General features: G+C 41.9%; 2 protein-coding genes across 3 annotated transcripts in view; both read left to right on the forward strand.

The window, feature by feature from the left end:
* The window catches only part of ahcyl1 (adenosylhomocysteinase-like 1), a 136,572-nt gene extending 120,882 nt beyond the window's left edge, over positions 1-15,690 (forward strand). Inside the window, exons 15-17 of one of the 2 annotated variants that reach the window (XM_034172265.1) lie at positions 1,356-1,434; positions 8,360-8,480; positions 13,633-15,690. In XM_034172265.1, coding sequence (XP_034028156.1) covers positions 1,356-1,434; positions 8,360-8,480; positions 13,633-13,639 — 207 coding nt within the window. In that variant the 3' untranslated portion in view covers positions 13,640-15,690. Of the gene's footprint in view, positions 1-1,355; positions 1,435-8,359; positions 8,485-13,632 lie in introns of those variants that run through there. The other variant, XM_034172267.1, reaches the window with a different exon arrangement.
* A 197-nt stretch (positions 15,691-15,887) lies between these two features.
* On the forward strand, positions 15,888-19,965 carry LOC117512259 (heat shock 70 kDa protein). Its single transcript, XM_034172264.1, has 2 exons — positions 15,888-16,147; positions 17,898-19,965. Exon 2 carries the CDS (start codon positions 17,916-17,918, stop codon positions 19,833-19,835), a length of 1,920 nt encoding a protein of 639 aa, XP_034028155.1. The 5' UTR covers positions 15,888-16,147; positions 17,898-17,915; the 3' UTR covers positions 19,836-19,965.
* The last annotated feature ends 413 nt before the right edge of the window (positions 19,966-20,378 follow it).

A 20,378-nucleotide genomic window follows, 5' to 3' on the forward strand; every position in this document is an offset into this window, starting at 1 on the left:
GGGAGACAGAGAGAGGGAGAGAGAGAGACAGAGGGAGACAGAGAGAGGGAGAGAGAGAGACAGAGGGAGACAGAGAGAGAGAGAGAGAGAGAGAGAAATACATATATGTGGGATGAGTCACGTGTGTCATTGTGAAATGACCACATAGTTTACAAGTTATACAGAGAATGTTGCACATATAGTCTGGCAACAGTTTTTGATTTAGGTTTTATGGTTAACTGGTTATGCTAATTGCTCATTTGCAGCAATAAAAATACCTCTTTTTTCACCATATAATTTATAACATTTATATGTTTCAGTGTTGTTTTATGGCAACTCAGCCCTTTGATAAAGCAGTGCCATTTGAAATAATTATTTTTGTTCTTTATTATAAACTGTTTTATTCTTTATTATTTTATATTTCAACAGCCAAGGGACATTTGACAATTTGTTGATTTTTCAAGTATTTTAAGTTTTCAAATAATGTTCTGTTGTTAAATAAAGTGATGGAAGGAGAGAAAAATTGTTTCCCTGGCACATTTTAAAAAAATTCCCCGCTAATCCGATTAATCGATTAATCGTGTCGAAACCCCATCAGATTAATCGATTACCCAAATAATCGTTTGTTGCAGCCCTATTGTTATGTGCTCTTTTTATTTGTTAAGTTATACAAGATGATAGCATTTATTGTTTTTGATTTACTGTCTGCATGAGCTAGCTAGGATGGGTTGTTTCACTCATTCATTTTGGCATTTCATGGTCTACAATGTTACCAGCACAGTGAATATGGACAATGATTGTAAGCAACATGTTGCTGGAGACTGCAACTGAAGAGGAAGAATATCTGCTGTTAACTGATCACATGTTGGTGGTGTCTGAGTGGTTTATGCTGGGCTTTGAGTTGTGTTTGTGACAGGCTGTTGCTGATCCATGACCACTTTTCTTCCCTCATATACTGCCAAGAACATTCATGATTCAGCAAGATGCTGTCACAAAACTGCCAAAATGCACTAATACAACGTTAATGCCATGACACAAAACATCAATATGGTGGACAGTTTTCAAACATTTCAAAAATGTCATGGCGTGTTGTTGGTCGTAGGATGACCAACAACGTGGTGTCACACATCTTTGAGACATGAACATGACTAAGCAAGACTTAGAGTTACGCACATATTGTGCTAAACATCTGGAAGGTGGAACCCATCCTCAGCATGAACAAGCTGAATATTGATGTCTCACTGCTTATCCTCCAGAGTGACTTTTCAGAGACTAGTTCCTTTTTTTTTACCATCATCTTGCCTCACTGTAACACTGACATTGTTCACATTGTTGACTTTGGCTTGCACTCATTTTGTGATCTGTCTTATCTTTAGGCTTTGGCCCTGATAGAGTTATTTAATGCTCCAGATGGGCGTTACAAACAGGATGTTTATCTCCTGCCTAAGAAAATGGGTAAGATAAAGCACAACGTTAACACAGTAATTAATATTTTGGCCTGAGTTATGATGTACAAAGAATGGTGGCCTTGGTGGCCACTAGACCGAGGCTTTGGAAATAAAAAAGAAGAAGAAAAAACAGCTCACACAAGCTCATTTCAAGCTACATGTAACATCAAAACCACACATATGTTGAGAGCAGAGGTGCCCAAATTCTTTGCTTTGAAGAGCCATAAATTAATCTGGATGGAGGAAGATGGGCCAAAATAAATGTTATGTTAATTGTATATATACAATTACATTACAATTCAATGCATTGCATTTTGAGAATTAACATTCTAAATCTAAAATAACATTTCAAAAGTAATAAATATACTATTGTTTAATTTCCACAAAAATAATCTATTAATTTGCAAACAATTTGCCAATTGCCATGGAAAAAAGTAAGTGTGGACCAAATGTGGCCAACTGGCTCCACATTGGGTAGCCTTGCTTCAGAGAGACAGAGACAGACAGAAGTGTCTGGTCCACCTACAAAATCCTTCCATTGAGTTCTGTGGATTTTTTTATTATTATTATTGTTGATTGAGTTTTAGAACATCAATGTTGTACAATTAGAAAATAAATTTTTCTTTTTTAATAAATTAGCAGAAACGCTCTCTCTCTCACAGACCCCATTCACTTAGCTCGGTTGACTATTTTCCTTGCTTTCTTTTTGTTTTATGACTAAATTAAAAAAAATATTGCTGTTGGTGTGTGTTGTGGTATGATTGTGTTAAGTTTTAGAGCATAACTGCCATTAAACAGTCAGAAGGTAATGGTTTATTTCTCTGAAACTAAACTTACAGTATACAGTGGCTTGCAAAAGTTTTCAGCCCCTTGGTATTTCATGCATTTTAATTTGTTAATGGTGTTTCAAATACAAAAAGTAAATGAGGCTTCTTAATATAAAAAATTCTAAAATTATCTTCCTTCGACTCAAACTGAAAACAAATCTCTACAACTTGATATAAATTCATTAAAAATATAAAAGCCAAGATGATTAGTTGCATAAGTAGTCAGCCCCTTTGGTATAATACCTGTAAATAATCAGTTTAGTAATTGCCAGTTTTCTTCAGACAAGTCAGGAGATGGAAATTCTGCAGTGCAAATTCACAGTGCAAATTCTGCGTTTTGTGTCTCCAGTTATACAGCTTCATGATGAAGTGGGATAGTGGAGGGTCTTCTTTCACTAAAACATCAGATCTAGGCTTGCATCTCAGATGTACTCTCTGGCAAATTGTAGGTGAACTTTCAGGTCTTCTTTTTAAGAAAATCCTCATCTGCTGCACTTCATCATGCAGCTGTATAACTGGGGATATAAAATCCAAAACTTGCACTGCGCACAGTTTCTCCAATCACAGCCACAGAAGCCTATAACTTCTTCTGGGTTGTTTGGGTGTCTTGGTGGCTTTCCTCACTCTTCTCCTTATTGCACAGTCACTTAGTTTTCAGAACTGTCTACTCCACACCGATTGACCATAGAGTGCCATACTGTTTGTATTTCTTCATAACTGATGTAAATAAAGTTCAAGACATATTCAGTGACTTGGAAATGTTCATGTATCCATCCCCTGACTTGTCTGAATCAAACTGGCAATAAAAGTCATTATTTCCAGGTATTATACCAAAGGGGCCCATTACTTACACTTCCGGGGCGCTGCACTGTGGCGACTCGGGCTCCCGTGTTTGTGTCTTTTAACTCTTAAATACTTTGTACTGCTCTGTGTGGATGTGGCGAAAGGTGATACGGACAACGGTCAGTATATTCTGCACAACCAACTTTGAACGGATCGGTGTAGATCACAGATTGGTGAAGATCCAGGAACTCTTGGACTTGTTTAGCGGCTAGGCTAATAATAATACACCTGGCACTATGTGGCATGTCCCTGTCGTGCTGCTGCTGCTGTTTTGGGCAGTAAGTGAATCAGTTTGCAACAACCTTCAAGGTGGATCCTTATCAACAGCACGCAGTGGGCTTAATTTTGAGTTTTTGTTGTCGCTACAATCCAGTGGCGACGTGTTCCCGAGCGGGTTACCGAAGTAGGTGAGGAGTGAGTACCCGATCATCGGTACGAGAACACGGAGGACACGGGGCAAACGTGGAGGTGTCCGGCAACGGCTTCGGAAAAGGGGTAATAAACCGCCGCTCCCGTCCATGATTCTGAGTAATGTTCGATCTCTGCCCAGTAAAATGGATGAACTTCGCCTCAACTGTCGCTATAGTCACGCATACAGGGAGTCCTGCGTTATGGTTTTAACTGAGTCGTGGCTTCGGGAAGATATACCGGACAGTTTAATTTACTTTGAGGGGTTCTCGTGTGTGCATGCAGATAGAACCCTGTCATCTATGTTAAGGAGACGTGGTGTAAACAGTACTCAACTAGAGTGCAAATGTGTGACCCAGACTTGGAGTTACTGTGCGTGTCAATGCGACCATTCTGTTTACCCCATGAAATTGGAAATGTCATAGTTATTGCAGCGTATGTTTCACCGAACGGTAACGCAAATAAAGCTGCTAGTCGCTTGGCAGAATGTGTGCACAGTCAGCTGCAACGCACTCCAGGGGCTGCTGTCTTCGTACTGGGGGACTTAAACCATTGTTGCCTTGAGCGAGCGCTCCCTGGCTTCCACCAGTATATTAAATGTAAAACACGAAAGGTTAACATCCTGGATAAATGTTTTGGCAACATCAAGAGTGCATTTAGAGCTAAAGCACTCCCACCCCTGGCAAATTCAGATCATGCCACTGTCCACTTGATGCCCACATATAAAACTGTGCTCAAGTCCTCTAACCCACTACACAAGCCTGTGTTACAGTGGTCAGAGGACTCTGCTCACACTGATATCCAAGTGTTGAAGCTGTTTTGTTAGCCGTCCCGGAATAAACACCATGTTCGTCTGCTTCAAACGCTATTCACAATCTTCGACGCCAGCTCCTTCCAAGTGCACACACTAATCCTCCGCCGTCGCTCACCCGGTGCTCCCACGCAGCTCTCAGCGTCAACTTAAACACTCTGCTCACACTGATATCCAAGGGTTGAAGCTGTTTTGTTCGCCATGCCGGAATAACAGCAAGCACCGTATTCGTCAGCTTCACACGCTGTGGGTGAGGTGAGGAATACGCGTCCAACGTTCTGTTCTCTGATTGGTTATCGCGACCAGCGTGACTTATAGGACGGCCGCCATACTACAGTGTCCATGATGCATTGCATTTCCTTTTCTGGTGGCCATTTTAAAACATAGATCGACTCTGTCACGTAAAATTGTTTTGTTACAGTAAATTAATTGAGATCCTACCGGTATATTTTTCATTTATAAGTCGCACCGGAGTATAGGTCGCACCCCCGGCCAAAACATGTAAAAAAGTGCGACTTATAGTCCGGAAAATACGGTATGTATATGTGTATATATATGTATATGTGTATGTATATGTATATGTATATGTGTATGTATATGTATATGTGTATATGTATATGTGTATATATATGTATATGTGTATATATATGTATATGTATATGTGTATATGTGTATGTGTATATGTGAGTGAAAGGGTTTGTCCTCATTAGGGATGGGTATTGATAAGATTTTATCAATATCGATGCACTTGTTGATTCCACTTATAGATCCGATTTTTTATCTATTCCCTTATCTTATGAATTTTCTGTGTACTAAAAGAAAGACTTTACAGGTTTTCTATGTCAACAACATTTTATTGAGTCTTAATGTGAATAAATATGAAATTGGTCACTAGATCCTTGATCTCTGGACATAAATGGAAATAAACAAAATCTGTAGTTTTTGTCGAAAGCATTTCCTTTCAGATATTAATGACACAGATTTAACTCTGTAGACTCTGAGCTGAGGTCTTGCAGCCGCTTGCACTGCATGTTGGGATGTAATCATCATCCTCATTTTGCGGGGAAGGTTGTAGTTCGTTGTCACCTGTGGGTTCACCACCTGCAGAGGGGGCCATGGGGGTTGGATGCAGAGAGGATTGGGTGGCGGGCAGGCCCAAACGTATCGTGACGGTCTGCTGGGAACGACTGGTGGAACTCTCTGTCAGCGAGGTCTTCAACTCCCACCTCCGGGAGAGCTTCTCCCAGATCCCGGGGGAGGTTGGAGACATGGAGTCCGAGTGGACCATGTTCTCCACCTCCATTGTCAATGCGGCCGCTCGTAGCTGTGGTCGCAAGGTCTCTGGTGCCTGTCACGGCGGCAATCCCCGAACCCGGTGGTGGACACCGAAAGTAAGGGATGCCGTCAAGCTGAAGAAGGAGTCCTACTTATCTTTGTTGGTAGGTGGGACCCCAGAGACAGCTGACAGGTACTGGCAGGCCAAGCGTGCCGCAGCCCGTGCGGTCACAGAGGCAAAAACTCGGGTCTGGGAAGAGTTCGGGGAGGCTATGGAGGAGGACTATCGGTCGGCCTCGATGAGATTCTGGCAAACCGTCCGACGCCTCAGGAGGCAGAAGCAGCTCTCCACCAGCACTGTTTACGATGCGGGTGGGGAGCTGTTGACCCTGACTGGGGATGTTGTCGGGCGGTGGAAGGAGTACTTCGAGGATCTCCTCAATCCCATCGTCACGTCTTCCGAAGAGGAAGCAGAGATTGGGGACTCAGAGGCGGACTCATCCAGTCCTCAGTCCTCAGCCTCCCCAGTAAGGTCTATTCCAGAGTACTGGAGAGGAGAATTCGACCGATGGTCGAACCTCGGATTCAGGAGGAGCAGTGTGGTTTCGTCCTGGTCGCGACACTGGACCAGCTCTACACGCTCCATCGGGTGCTCGAGGGTTCATGGGAGTTCGCCCAACCAGTCCACATGTGTTTTGTGGATCTGGAGAAGGCGTTCGACCGTGTCCCTCGGGGCACCCTGTGGGGAGTCCTCCGGGAGTATGGGGTCCGGGGTCCTTTGCTAAGGGCTATCCGGGCCCTGTAGACTGCAGCAGGAGCTTGGTTCGCATTGCCGGTAGTAAGTCAAACCTGTTTCCAGTGCACGTTGGCCTCCACCAGGGCTGCCCTTTGTCACCGGTTCTGTTCATTATTTTTATGGACAGAATTTCTAGGTGCAGCCAGGGTGTAGAGGGGGTCTGGTTTGGGAACCACAGAATCTCGTCTCTGCTGTTTGCGGACGATGTGGTTCTGTTGGCTTCGTCAAATCAGGACCTTCACCGTGCACTGGGGCGGTTTGCAGCCGAGTGTGAAGCGTCTGGGATGAAAATCAGCACCTCCAAATCCGAGGCCATGGTTCTTGACTGGAAAAAGGTACTTTGCCCTCTTCAGGTCTGTGGAGTGTCCTTGCCTCAAGTGGAGGAGTTTAAGTATCTCGGGGTCTTGTGCACGAGTGAGGGACGGATGGAGTGTGAGATTGATAGACGGATCGGTGCAGCATCTGCAGTGATGCGGTCGCTGTATCGGACCGTCGTGGTGAAGAGAGTGCTGAGTAGGGGGGCAAAGCTCTCGATTTACCAATCGATCTACGTTCCGATCCTCACCTATGGTCATGAGATTTGGCTCATGACCGAAAGAACGAGAGTACAAGCGGCCGAGATGAGTTTCCTCCGCAGGGTGGCTGGGCGCTCCCTTAGAGATAGGGTGAGGAGCTCAGTCACTCGGGAGGAGCTCAGAGTCGAGCCGCTGCTCCTCCATGTCAAAAGGAGTCAGTTGAGGTGGCTCGGGCATCTTTTCCGGATGCCCCCTGGACACCTCACTGGAGAGGTGTTCCGGGCACGTCCCATTGGGAGGAGGCCCCGGGGAAGACCCAGGACACGCTGGAGGGACTACATCTCTCGGCTGGCTTGGGAACGCTTTGGGGTTCCCCCGTAGGAGCTGGGGGAGGTGTGTGTGGATCGGGAGGTCTGGGCAGCTTTGCTTGAGCTGCTGCCCCTGCGACCCGACTCCGGATAAAGCGGAAGAAAATGGATAGATGGATGGATGGATGTAGTTCGTTGTCTGTATTATAACATTTGGAACGAGGTGTCATTTGGTTTAAAACGGCGATTCGCTCTGATGTTATTAATTCCAACCAAAATCTGTGTGGCTCTTAGGAGCTGCGCATGTCGTCTGACAAAAGAGAGGATATAATTGTCGTTGTTATTATTATTATTATTGTTATTATTGTTATAATTATTTCCTTTGACTGATGGACAACTTCAGTTTATGCACCACTGGTGCTCAAGCCAGAGAACCATCGTGTAAAACTCCAGTGTGGAACGTTGGATGATTTTGATTATTCTCATTTTTTTTGCCCACAATAAGACAAGAGTCCCAGTTTGTGACTTTAATCCACACAAAGGTGACTCACGATTGACATCTTTAAATGGCTTTGAGAGGAGTTAATGAAGAAATTGTGGACCTGCCGCTTCTGAAAACCAGTGGAGCAGAGAACCAGCGAACAGCGGGTCGAAGCGCTGTTTCGTTGCTTCAAGCAGACCCGCTGCAGCCTGCAGTCAACTTAGAAAAATTATAAACGATAAACACCCTCAAAAACAACAGCCACTCCGGTGTCCCGAACTGAAGGGCCGATAAGGGAATCGTTAAGCAAAAAGGCTATTGATGTCGGTGGATCGAATAATTTCTTAGCGATACTTAAAAGGAACCGGTATTCGATACCCAACCCTAGTCCTCATTATATGCGCTTTTAATTTGGTGAGTTACAAGATGATAGCATTTATTGTTTTTTTTTCAGCATTTATTGGTTTTTGAGTGTTAATCTGGAGGGGATGATGTCTTCCTTTATCTGTTCACTCACTGCATTTCTTAGGGTACATGCCTAGTCATTTCCAAAGCCTAGGGAAAAAAAGCATGAATCTAGGTTATGTATTGTAGTCAGTTTAAAATACTTGCTTATGTGTTGCTCTTTATTGTGATGAACAAATGATGATGATGTGTCTTTCCTCCAGATGAGTATGTGGCCAGTTTGCATCTACCAAACTTTGACGCCCACCTGACAGAATTGTCTGATGAGCAGGCCAAATACATGGGCCTCAACAAAAATGGCCCCTTTAAGCCTAACTATTACAGGTAGGCTATAGCTGTTTCCTCCAATGTGTATTTCTGTGTGTGTGTGTGTGTGTGTGTGTGTGTGTGTGTGTGTGTGTGTGTGTGTGTGTGTGTGTGTGTGTGTGTGTGTGTGTGTGTGTGTGTGTGTGTGTGTGTGTGTGTGTGTGTGTGTGTGTGTGTGTGTGTGTGTGTGTGTGTGTGTGTGTGTGTACAACCCCTGGCAAAAATTATGGAATCACCAGCCTCGGAGGATGTTCATTCAGTTGTTTAATTTTGTAGAAAAAAAGCAGATCACAGACATGACACAAAACTAAAGTCATTTCAAATGGCAACTTTCTGGCTTAAAGAAACACTATAAGAAATCAGGAAAAATAATTGTGGCAGTCAGTAACGGTTACTTTTTTAGACCAAGCAGAGGGAAAAAAAATATGGACTCACTCAATTCTGAGGAATAAATGATGGAATCGCCCTGTAAATTTTCATCCCCAAAACTAACACCTGTATCAAATCAGATCTGCTTGTTAGTCTGCATCTAAAAAGGAATGATCACACCTTGGAGAGCTGTTGCACCAAGTGGACTGACATGAATCATGGCTCCAACACGAGAGATGTCAATTGAAACAAAGGAGAGGATTATCAAACTCTTAAAAGAGGGTAAATCATCACGCAATGTTGCACAAGATGTTGGTTGTTCACAGTCAGCTGTGTCTAAACTCTGGACCAAATACAGACAACATGGGAAGGTTGTTAAAGGCAAACATACTGGTAGACCAAGGAAGACATCAAAGCGTCAAGACAAAAAACAAAGCAATATGTCTCAAAAATCGAAAATGCACAACAAAACAAATGAGGAATGAATGGGAGGAAACTGGAGTCAACGTTTGTGACCGAACTGTAAGAAACCACCTAAAGGAAATGGGATTTACATACAGAAAAGTTAAACGAAAGCCATCATTAACACTTAAACAGAAAAAAACAAGGTTCCAATGGGCTAAGGAAAAGCAATAGTGGACTGTGGATGACTGGATGAAAGTCATATTCAGTGATGAATCTCGAATCTGCATTGGGCAAGGTGATGATGCTGGAACTTTTGTTTGGTGCCGTTCCAATGAGATTTATAAAGATGACTGCCTGAAGAGAACATGTAAATTTCCACAGTCATTGATGATATGGGGCTGCATGTCAGGTAAAGGCACTGGGGAGATGCCTGTCATTACATCATCAATAAATGCACAAGTTTACGTTGATATTTTGTACACTTTTCTTATCCCATCAATTGAAAGGATGTTTGGGGATGATGAAATCATTTTTCAAGATGATAATGCATCTTGCCATAGAGCAAAAACTGTGAAAACATTCCTTGCAAAAAGACACATAGGGTCAATGTCATGGCCTGCAAATAGTCCGGATCTTAAACCAATTGAAAATCTTTGGTGGAAGTTGAAGAAAATGGCCCATGACAAGGCTCCAACCTGCAAAGCTGATCTGGCAACAGCAATCAGAGAAAGTTGGAGCCAGATTGATGAAGAGTACTGTTTGTCACTCATTAAGTCCATGCCAGAGGTGGTGCAACAAAATACTAGTGATGTGTTGGAGCGTTCTTTTGTTTTTCATGATTCCATAATTTTTTCCTCAGAATTGAGTGATTCCATATTTTTTTCCCTCTGCTTGGTCTAAAAAAGTAACCGTTACTGACTGCCACAATTTTTTTTTTCCTGATTTCTTATAGTGTTTCTTAAAGCCAGAAAGTTGCCATTTGAAATGACTTTAGTTTTGTGTCATGTCTGTGATCTGCTTTTTTTCTACAAAATTAAACAACTGAATGAACATCCTCCGAGGCCAGTGATTCCATAATTTTTGCCAGGGGTTGTATATCTATAGATAGATAGGCCGCATCCACACGTTGGAGTGCCCAGGGCATTCCGTACAAAATTCTGCCTGAAGAGTGGGTGGGTCAATGCATGAGCACGGCCAACATGGTCATGGTCATATGTTCTTGGAAAGCCCATTTCCATAAGAAATAAATAACTCACGCATTCATGTCTGGTTTGTCTGATACAAATCCTTTTCGCAGTCATTAAATGTGTTCCTTGCCAGCTGATGTCTGGTGCATCCTCCGGAAAGTTGTGCACATGCTCAAAACTTGGAGAAACATCAGGCAGAGAATAGTAGAGAAGCTTGATTCTTCGACTGGACTGGGTTGCTTGACGCGAGGACATTTCGCTTCAAATCGCAGAAGCTTCCTCAGCTAAAATTCTTGCTCTGGTAGTCTGACTTCTCTCCTTACTCTTGTAGAGAAGAACAAACAGAAGGCAGACTGCTATTGGCTAGTGACCGATTGTCTGGTTAGGTAAGTACTATATATATATATATATATATATATATATATATATATATATATATACATATACACTCAACAAAAATATAAACGCAACACATTTGGTTTTGCTCCCATTTTGTATGAGATGAACTCAAAGATCTAAAACCTTTTCCACATACACAATATCACCATTTCCCTCAAATATTGTTCACAAACCAGTCTAAATCTGTGATAGTGAGCACTTCTCCTTTGCTGAGATAATCCATCCCACCTCACAAGTGTGCCATATCAAGATGCTGATTAGACACCATGATTAGTGCACAGGTGTGCCTTAGACTGCCCACAATAAAAGGCCACTCTGAAAGGTGCAGTTTTATCACACAGCACAATGCCACAGATGTCGCAAGATTTGAGCGTGCAATTGGCATGCTGACAGCAGGAATGTCAACCAGAGCTGTTGCTCGTGTATTGAATGTTCATTTCTCTACCATAAGCCATCTCCAAAGAATTTGGCAGTACATCCAACCAGCCTCACAACCGCAGACCACGTGTAACCACACCAGCCCAGGACCTCCACATCCAGCATGTTCACCTCCAAGATCGTCTGAGACCAGCCACTCGGACAGCTGCTGAAACAATCGGTTTGCATAACCAAAGAATTTCTGCACAAACTGTCAGAAACCGTTTCAGGGAAGCTCATCTGCTTGCTCATCGTCCTCATCGGGGTCTCGACCTGACTCCAGTTCGTCGTTGTAACCGACTTGAGTGGGCAAATGCTCACATTCTGGTGGTGTTTGGCACGTTGGAGAGGTGTTCTCTTCACGGATGAATCCCAGTTCACACTGTCCAGGGCAGATGGCAGACAGCGTGTGTGGCGTTGTGTGGGTGAGCGGTGGTAGACCAAGGAAGACGTCAAAGCGTCAAGACAGAAAACTTAAAGCAATATGTCTCAAAAATCGAAAAATGTACAACAAAACAAATGAGGAACGAATGGGAGGAAACTGGAGTCAACGTCTGTGACCGAACTGTAAGAAACCGCCTAAAGGAAATGGGATTTATGTTGGGTATTTTCGCCTCCAAATATTCTTAAAACCTTGATAAGACAAACAGAGTCAAGAAACACCAGTGAGACAGAATGTCAATTTTAGCTCGCGAGGAGTGCAGTCAGGCTGTACACCAAAGCTACACTAAAGTCTGGCCTGCGCTCCTGCTCTTTTATTGGAGAAGCCCTAACCACATCATAAAACTTGTCCTAAGGGTGGGGGGGACAACGCAAGACAAGTTTCTTCCCGTAACATAAACACATACGTCAATAAGTGCATCTGCGTGGAAAAACAGTTTCTTTAATCTTATCAATGGAGGTCAGCACATCCCGTTCGTCTGTTGCACTTATCATCTGTTCTGCATCTGCCTGGAGTGTCCTGTTCTTTATACTAAGCATCACATATACAAGGCCATAAATTCACAACGGTCAAAACAACCTCCAGTTCTTTACTCCCAGTTCAGACTGACCCCAGCATGCTAAAACAAAGTTGAATAACAAGTACATTCCCAGGGTTACTTTTAAGACAGGTGCATAACAGCACAATAACAGAACAAAGACAAAGGTACAAATGTTTAACAGTGATAAAAATATATATATATATATATAAAATCTTTAACAATTTACATACAGAAAAGCTAAACGAAAGGCATCATTAACACCTAAACAGAAAAAAACAAGGTTACAATGGGCTAAGGAAAAGCAATTGTGGTCTGTGGATGACTGGATGAAAGTCATATTCAGTGATGAATCTCGAATCTGCATTGGGCAAGGTGATGATGCTGGAACTTTTGTTTGGTGCCTTTCCAATGAGATTTATAAAGATGACTGCCTGAAGAGAACTTGTAAATTTCCACAGTCATTGATGATATGGGGCTGCATGTCAGGTAAAGGCACTGGGGAGATGGCTGTCATTACATCATCAATAAATGCACAAGTTTATGTTGATATTTTGGACAATTGAAAGGATGTTTGGGGATGATGAAATTATTTTTCAAGATGATAATGCATCTTGCCATAGAGCAAAAACTGCAAAAACATTCCTTGCAAAAAGACACATAGGGTCAATGTCATGGCATAGGGTCAATGTCAATGAGCAGATCTGATATGATATGATGCAGGTGTTAATTTGGGGGATGAAAATTTACAGGGTGATTCCATAATTTTTTCCTCAGAATTGAGTGATTCCATATTTTTTTCCTCTGCTTGGTCTAAAAAAGTAACCGTTACTGACTGCCACAATCTTTTTTTCTTGATTTCTTATAGTGTTTCTTAAAGCCAGAAAGTTGCCATTTGAAATTACTTTAGTTTTGTGTCATGTCTGTGATCTGCTTTTTTCTACAAAATTAAACAACTGAATGAACATCCTCCGAGGCCGGTGATTACATAATTTTTGCCAGGGGTTGTATATAAAATCACTTCACACCTGGTCCTTTTTGTGTGGAGTTTACATGTTGGTTCCCTCCAGGCATTCTGACTTCCTCCCACTTCCAAAGACATGCATCTTATTAGGTGCATTGGAAACTTTAAATTGAGTGTGAATGTGTCCGTCTGTTTATTTCTGGCCTTGTGATGGACGGGTGCCCTGTCCAGGGTGTACCCTGCCTCTCACTCTCTGACTGCTGTGATAGGGTCCAGATCCTCATGACCCTTGATTGGTGTAAACGGGTATAAAAAAATGAATGAATAAGAATAAGTGTGTGTGTGTGTGTGTGTGTGTGCGCGTGTGTATTTTCTGTATTCCTTGTATAATTTAAATAATTCACTAGTCATATCCACATATTCTCAATAAAACTATATTTTGTTTGCAGGTATTGAGTGTGTGAGATGGAGTCTTCCTCAACACACAGATGTCCCCAGAAACAGATATCTATTTTATCAGTTGGTACAAAATGGAAGAAATATTTTACTTATGCTGAATGTAACTTATTAATAGCACTCTAGACACTGAATATAAGGAATGATGTAGGAAACATGATATAACCAGCTAACATTTTCCCCTGTCCTGTCATAAAAAAGAAGCCTGCCTGCATGCTTTCATGCGTATGGAATTGTTTAGTTTCTCTTGGTTACTGTTTGTTGCTTGATAGACAAGCTATTGCTTTGTCACTTTATCTACTTCATGCACAGTGCTAAATGACGGCCCTGGAAGAGATCACACAGAGTATGTTTATGTCTTCTGTAGTTCATGCATTCCCCGAAGTTCAGGCTGAGGCACACACCCTGTGTAATGATGTACTTCATTTTAGAAATGTTTTTGTCTTATTAATCCCATTTAAATCTCATTGCACATTCCTTAAAAGGTAACATCCAGTCAACATGTCACTAAATCCAAGCAAAATGAAAACAGATCTTGCCCTGTGTGACACACCCACTGAGCTCGTCTGTGCTCAGTGACTCTTGCACACCGTGTTTAGAGTAAAGATGAAGGGCATCTAAATTGATGACTGGTGCAAAACTGAGTTGGACAGAGAGCGCAAATATAGTTGCCAGATGTCTGAGTGCACATCGGTTTTTAAGCCGTGGGACAAATCAGTGGACAGCAAGGCACTGGGTGCAAAGAGGTTGGACTTATGTTCATTAGGCATGGGTGCATTGTAGTCTGACTGTAATATCAACAGAGGCATTTGTCCCTACCTTTAAATCGGTTGTCTTAAATGCAAAAATAAACTAAGTGTGTTTCGATAAGTTATTGCTAGCTTTCTTTTTCACACCAAATGTGGTTGAGACGGAAATGCATTAGTCTGCCAACCTCGTAACATTCACGCAAAAACAAGTAGTGCGCCCCCTATGGTAGTACATAAGCACTTATATACAGTAGGGAGAATTGTCAAAACATGCAGTGACAGTAAATATGGATGCAGCTAAGCATCCATATTTACGTAGGAGTCCGACGTTCATAACAATAGAAGGCCTGAAAGGACAACCAGGACGTGAAGACTAGAGGCCCCGGACACACCAGTCAGTCAGACATTGCACAAATTCCAGATCAGTTACAGAATTTAGGATGCTCCCCAATTCCATCTCTAAACCAAGTGTTGCTCCAAACCCCCCACAAAGTGGCGATATGTGCAGGCAAGCAAAGTGTACATGCATTGTGAATCTGTAAATTTTTCTCTGCAAAATTTACTGTGTAGGGTATTTATAATAGAGCTGGACTTTAAACATGGTCTGTCTAGTGAGGGACACTGTCAATGCACCGTCTCTGTGTTGGGTGGAAACTAGCAGTGATACCAATGCTGCGCTGTGCGCCACTTTGCGTTGGGTGGGAGGGTTCCATTGAAAGTGACAGGCACAGAAACAGGCACTTCAAGGCTACAGGATAATTTTACGATACCTCAGCTCGGTGTCTATTGGACACGTTTGGCTACAACTTTTAATGTTTTTTTAAGACACCTGTTGATTAGCCGTATATGAGTTTGTTTTAATAAAAAAAAAGAAGTCATATGACCCATTTTAATAACAGGTTATATGCATGTATCCCTAGAAATTATGAAAATGCTAGAATGTGACAAAACATAATTACAATAATGAAACATTTAATACAAATTTTCCATTTGCAATTTTAATCTGTCTTACTCTAAAGCTGACTACATGTAGTCTTCTGACTGGATAAAACCTTTAAGGCTGGGGTATGAAGGTGTGTTTTAAATAATTTAACAGTAGATCCACACTGAATTGAATCTTTTAGTCACTCGTCCTTTTCTGTAACACTGCATCTGTTCATGCTAAATGTAATGTCTTTATTTTACTGCTTCTGTAGGAAATTGTAAGTCTCATATGTAACCTATATTTTGGGAAAAAATATAAGGCTCTATTTGCTATATAATTTTTAATGTCTTAATTTGATCCAACGGGGTCACATACTTAAAAAATAATATATTTCATGTTATTAAAATTCTATGTATGTAAAGGAAATGCATTAAATCAGCAATAAAATTATTTGTTTTAAAAAGAATGGGTGACTGATTTTTTTTTAATGCATACTTCTGATTATGTTGTGGATGAAGCTGCTGTTGGTGGCTGACGTAGCTCTGTGAATGTGCCTCAGTGCTGTGTTCCCTCGCTCTCAGCACTGCTGGCAGAGAGTCAACCTGCTATCTCACTCTGGAATATTCTCCAGCTCTGGTGCACAAACAGCTGCTAATATTAACAGTTGAGTCACTGAGTTTGAGGGGCCTGGGAGTGTTCTGGAAACCTGCTTTTGACTATATAAGCCACAGGTCAGACTCAGTCCAGGCACACGTTTCAGAAGAACCACACAACCGAAGAGACTCCACTGAGATACTTCAACATCTTTGAGCAACAGAGATCCTATCACTGAAAGTAAGTAGCAACTGCAATGTTTTGTTTTATGAAGGTAGTGGAAACTGACTTTGTAAAAGTAATGTGTACTTTATATGTTGTGTGGGCTGTGGGCAGCACTCTGGTGATGAGTTCACTCACTCCTGCCTTCTTAAAATAATTTAACCTAACTGATCCCGAGCATCCTTATCAGTGATATGAGATTGATTTAAAGTAAACATCTTCTGGTGACCTGGGAGTTGTTCTGCATTTATTTTAGGACTCGACAGTAACATCCTCAGTTTTAATTCTAGCCACATAATGTTAAAGACCTTTTCTCAAAATCACACAATCCTCATGGTTCCAAGTCATTTTACATTTTTGAATGAACAACTTAGTACAGAGTTTAAAATACACTTTGATTTGTCCCTAACCCGAACTGTAACATAGTTAACACTAAGTACTTTAATGGCTCACTGAAAAAGAACCAAATTAAAAAGTTGTTTCAATTGGTAACATCTGAATGAATTAAGTTGTTTGAACTTAGGTTTGTACAAACTTAAGGTCAAACAACTTAATTCATGGAGATGTTACCAATTGAAACAATTTAAGTTGGTTCAAATATTTTTTTTTTCAATGTAGGGATGGCACAATACCAAATTTTTCCTGTCTTATTCAATGCCGATCCTGGAACCTTCAGTATCTGCCGATATCAATACCAGTTTCCTGTTTCTATGCCTTAAAACAGCAAACTCAGTCCATTGTTCTGGAAGTGTTTTGTTGATGTAGCCATGAAAAAATAATAATCTCAAACTGAAACATACTCTACTCCCCTCAAGGAAAACATACAAAGTGCACAATGACTTAGATGTGCAATGGAAGATTTTTTTTATTTTAAATTACCAATGTCTGAACCAGAATGTTTCCTTTTTAAGACCACCTCTGGCAATTCTCCATGTAATGTGGAGTTGCATCAGGAAGGCCATCAGGTGTAAAAACTTATGCCAAATCAACATGTAGATACATGCATGTCTGATCTAGTGACAAAAGGGGCACAACAAAGTAACCTACGTATCCAAAACATCAGTTCAACATACCTCTAGTTTGAACCCACATTCAGTTGGTTATGAGGCTCCTGCTGTATTGTACAAGGCCTAAACTGAAACGTTTTGAGCCTGGCACAGAAAAAGTAGGGGGTGGTTCTCCAGGATAAGACCTATGAGAACGGTATTAAGGTACTGCAGTGGTGCTGGAAAAAGTGTGTGGACTTAGATGGGGATTATGTTGTATAATAAAGCAGTTCAGCTGTGGTTTCTTCTTGGTCGGACTCAAAAACATTTCAGTCATCCCTCATACATCTATCACTGAAAACTCTTCTCATTTCTTAACAAATTTATGAAGAGCTAAAATTACACCTTCAGAGTGTTAAATTACTCTTGTACAAAGTTCAGTCAACATTGATATTGTCAACTCCAAGAAACAAACAACTCCCAAACCTGCAAAGTTTAACACAGACTTAATGGTTTGAGTAACTGACTGAAGTTTCTACACCTTGATTTTTGCTGTATCTGAACTAATGAAACAATCCTCTCAATTACTATTAAGCTTTGAGCATTCACTCATCAAATCCTTTATGCCCATATTTCTAACATACAGCCTTTAAAAAAAAATAGAGAAAAAGATGGAATCATGTTTTATTTGTGATATTTCAGCAAATTTAAATGGCATTTGCTGTTTACTTAACATTAAGTTCCATATGTTGCATTAAAAACAAACTTTTTTCTCCTCTTAGGAATACTATTGGAGTAAGATGTCCTCAGCTAAGGGAATATCTATTGGCATTGACCTGGGTACCACCTATTCATGTGTTGGGGTTTTCCAGCATGGCAAAGTGGAGATCATTGCCAATGACCAGGGCAACAGGACTACTCCCAGCTATGTGGCTTTTACTGACACAGAGAGGCTCATTGGCGATGCTGCCAAGAACCAAGTAGCTATGAACCCCTCCAACACAATCTTTGATGCCAAACGGCTCATTGGGCGGAAGTTCAGTGACCCTATTGTGCAGTCTGACATGAAACTCTGGCCTTTTAAGGTGATCAGTGACAGTGGAAAGCCCAAGGTCCAGGTGGAGTATAAGGGAGAGAGTAAAACCTTCTATGCAGAGGAGATCTCCTCTATGGTCCTGGTTAAAATGAAGGAGATAGCAGAGGCTTACCTGGGCCAAAGGGTGTCAAATGCAGTCATCACAGTTCCAGCTTACTTCAATGACTCTCAGAGACAGGCAACCAAAGATGCTGGGGTGATCTCTGGACTGAACGTCCTGAGGATCATTAATGAGCCAACAGCAGCAGCCATTGCTTACGGCCTGGACAAAGGAAAAAGAGGAGAGCGCAATGTACTTATCTTTGATCTTGGTGGAGGCACTTTTGACGTGTCCATCCTTACAATTGAGGATGGCATATTTGAGGTGAAAGCCACTGCAGGGGACACACATCTTGGCGGTGAGGACTTTGACAACCGGATGGTCCATCACTTTGTAGAGGAATTTAAAAGAAAACACAGGAAGGACATCAGTCAAAATAAGAGGGCGGTAAGGAGGCTGCGTACAGCTTGTGAAAGAGCAAAGAGAACCCTGTCCTCAAGCTCCCAGGCTAGCATTGAGATTGATTCTCTCTTTGAGGGAATTGACTTCTACACCTCTATTACAAGGGCACGTTTTGAAGAACTCAACTCCGAACTCTTCAGAGGAACACTAGAGCCAGTTGAGAAGGCTCTCCAAGATGCAAAGCTGGATAAGGCTAAAATCCATGATATTGTTCTAGTTGGTGGCTCCACAAGAATCCCCAAAATCCAGAAGCTCTTGCAGGATTTTTTCAATGGCAGGGAACTGAACAAGAGCATCAACCCAGATGAAGCTGTTGCCTATGGTGCAGCAGTCCAGGCTGCTATCCTCATGGGAGACACTTCAGAAAATGTCCAAGATCTGCTGTTGCTGGATGTAGCTCCACTGTCTCTTGGTATTGAGACTGCTGGTGGAGTTATGACGCCTCTAATCAAACGTAACACCACCATCCCCACCAAGCAGACACAGATCTTCTCCACATACTCTGACAACCAGCCAGGTGTACTGATTCAGGTGTATGAAGGTGAGAGAGCCATGACTAAGGACAATAACCTCTTGGGCAAGTTTGACCTCACTGGCATCCTTCCTGCTCCACGAGGTGTACCGCAGGTGGAAGTAACATTTGACATCGATGCCAACGGTATCCTGAACGTGTCTGCTGTAGACAAAAGCACCGGCAAAGAAAATAAAATCACCATCACCAATGACAAGGGCCGCCTTAGCAAGGATGAGATTGAACGGATGGTGCATGATGCCGAAAAGTACAAAGCAGAGGACGACACACAGCGAGAGAAAATTGCAGCTAAGAACTCACTGGAATCGTACGCCTATCACATGAAGAGCAGCGTTGAGGACGAGAATATGAAAGGAAAAATTAGCGAGGATGATAAAAAGAAGGTGATTGACAAGTGCAACCAGACGATCTCCTGGTTGGAGAACAACCAGCTGGCTGAGAAAGATGAATATGAGCATCATCAGAATGAACTAGAGAAGGTGTGCAAGCCAGTTGTAACCAAGCTGTATCAGGGTGCCGCCCCAGGAGGAAGTGGCAGGAGCCAGACAGGGGGTGCATCTCAGGGCCCCACCATTGAAGAAGTGGACTGAAACAAAGGGACTCAACTAGTCACCATTTTTATGTTTCGAGAAATGACGGTCACTGTTGGTTAGAAACACAGATGCTGTATTTTCATAATAAAGGTTAACTCACAAAGAAGTCTTGCTTCATGTTGCTCCATAAATGTTAAATTTTCAAAATCCACCCATTCCAACCAAAGATGGATTTCACAGTTGATGTCTTCAAGGCTTGAATCAGTTTGTAAATGGATAAGCAATCTGGGCACAAGTTTTTATAGCATCAAATACTGTCTGATCATCACTGTTTAGTACCTGCATCATATTCTCACTGACAAATGTGTCCTTTCAGACAGTACCAATGTGCGTTATCTGACAATACATTTCCAAGTTAACCTTCTTAACCTCTGTGTCTTTTCAACACTTTTCCACCTTTAAACATATTGTGCAAAACTGTTTCACAATTAACTTTAATGGTGAAAGATTTCAACAACCTCAAAGCTCCACAAGTAAAATGGCTGCTTTAAGGCCTTGTTACCCCTCAGCCTGTAATAGGCCAAAGGGATACTGTCATCA

Source organism: Thalassophryne amazonica, chromosome 6 (genome assembly GCF_902500255.1).
Source record: "Thalassophryne amazonica chromosome 6, fThaAma1.1, whole genome shotgun sequence".
Lineage (NCBI taxonomy): Eukaryota > Metazoa > Chordata > Actinopteri > Batrachoidiformes > Batrachoididae > Thalassophryne > Thalassophryne amazonica.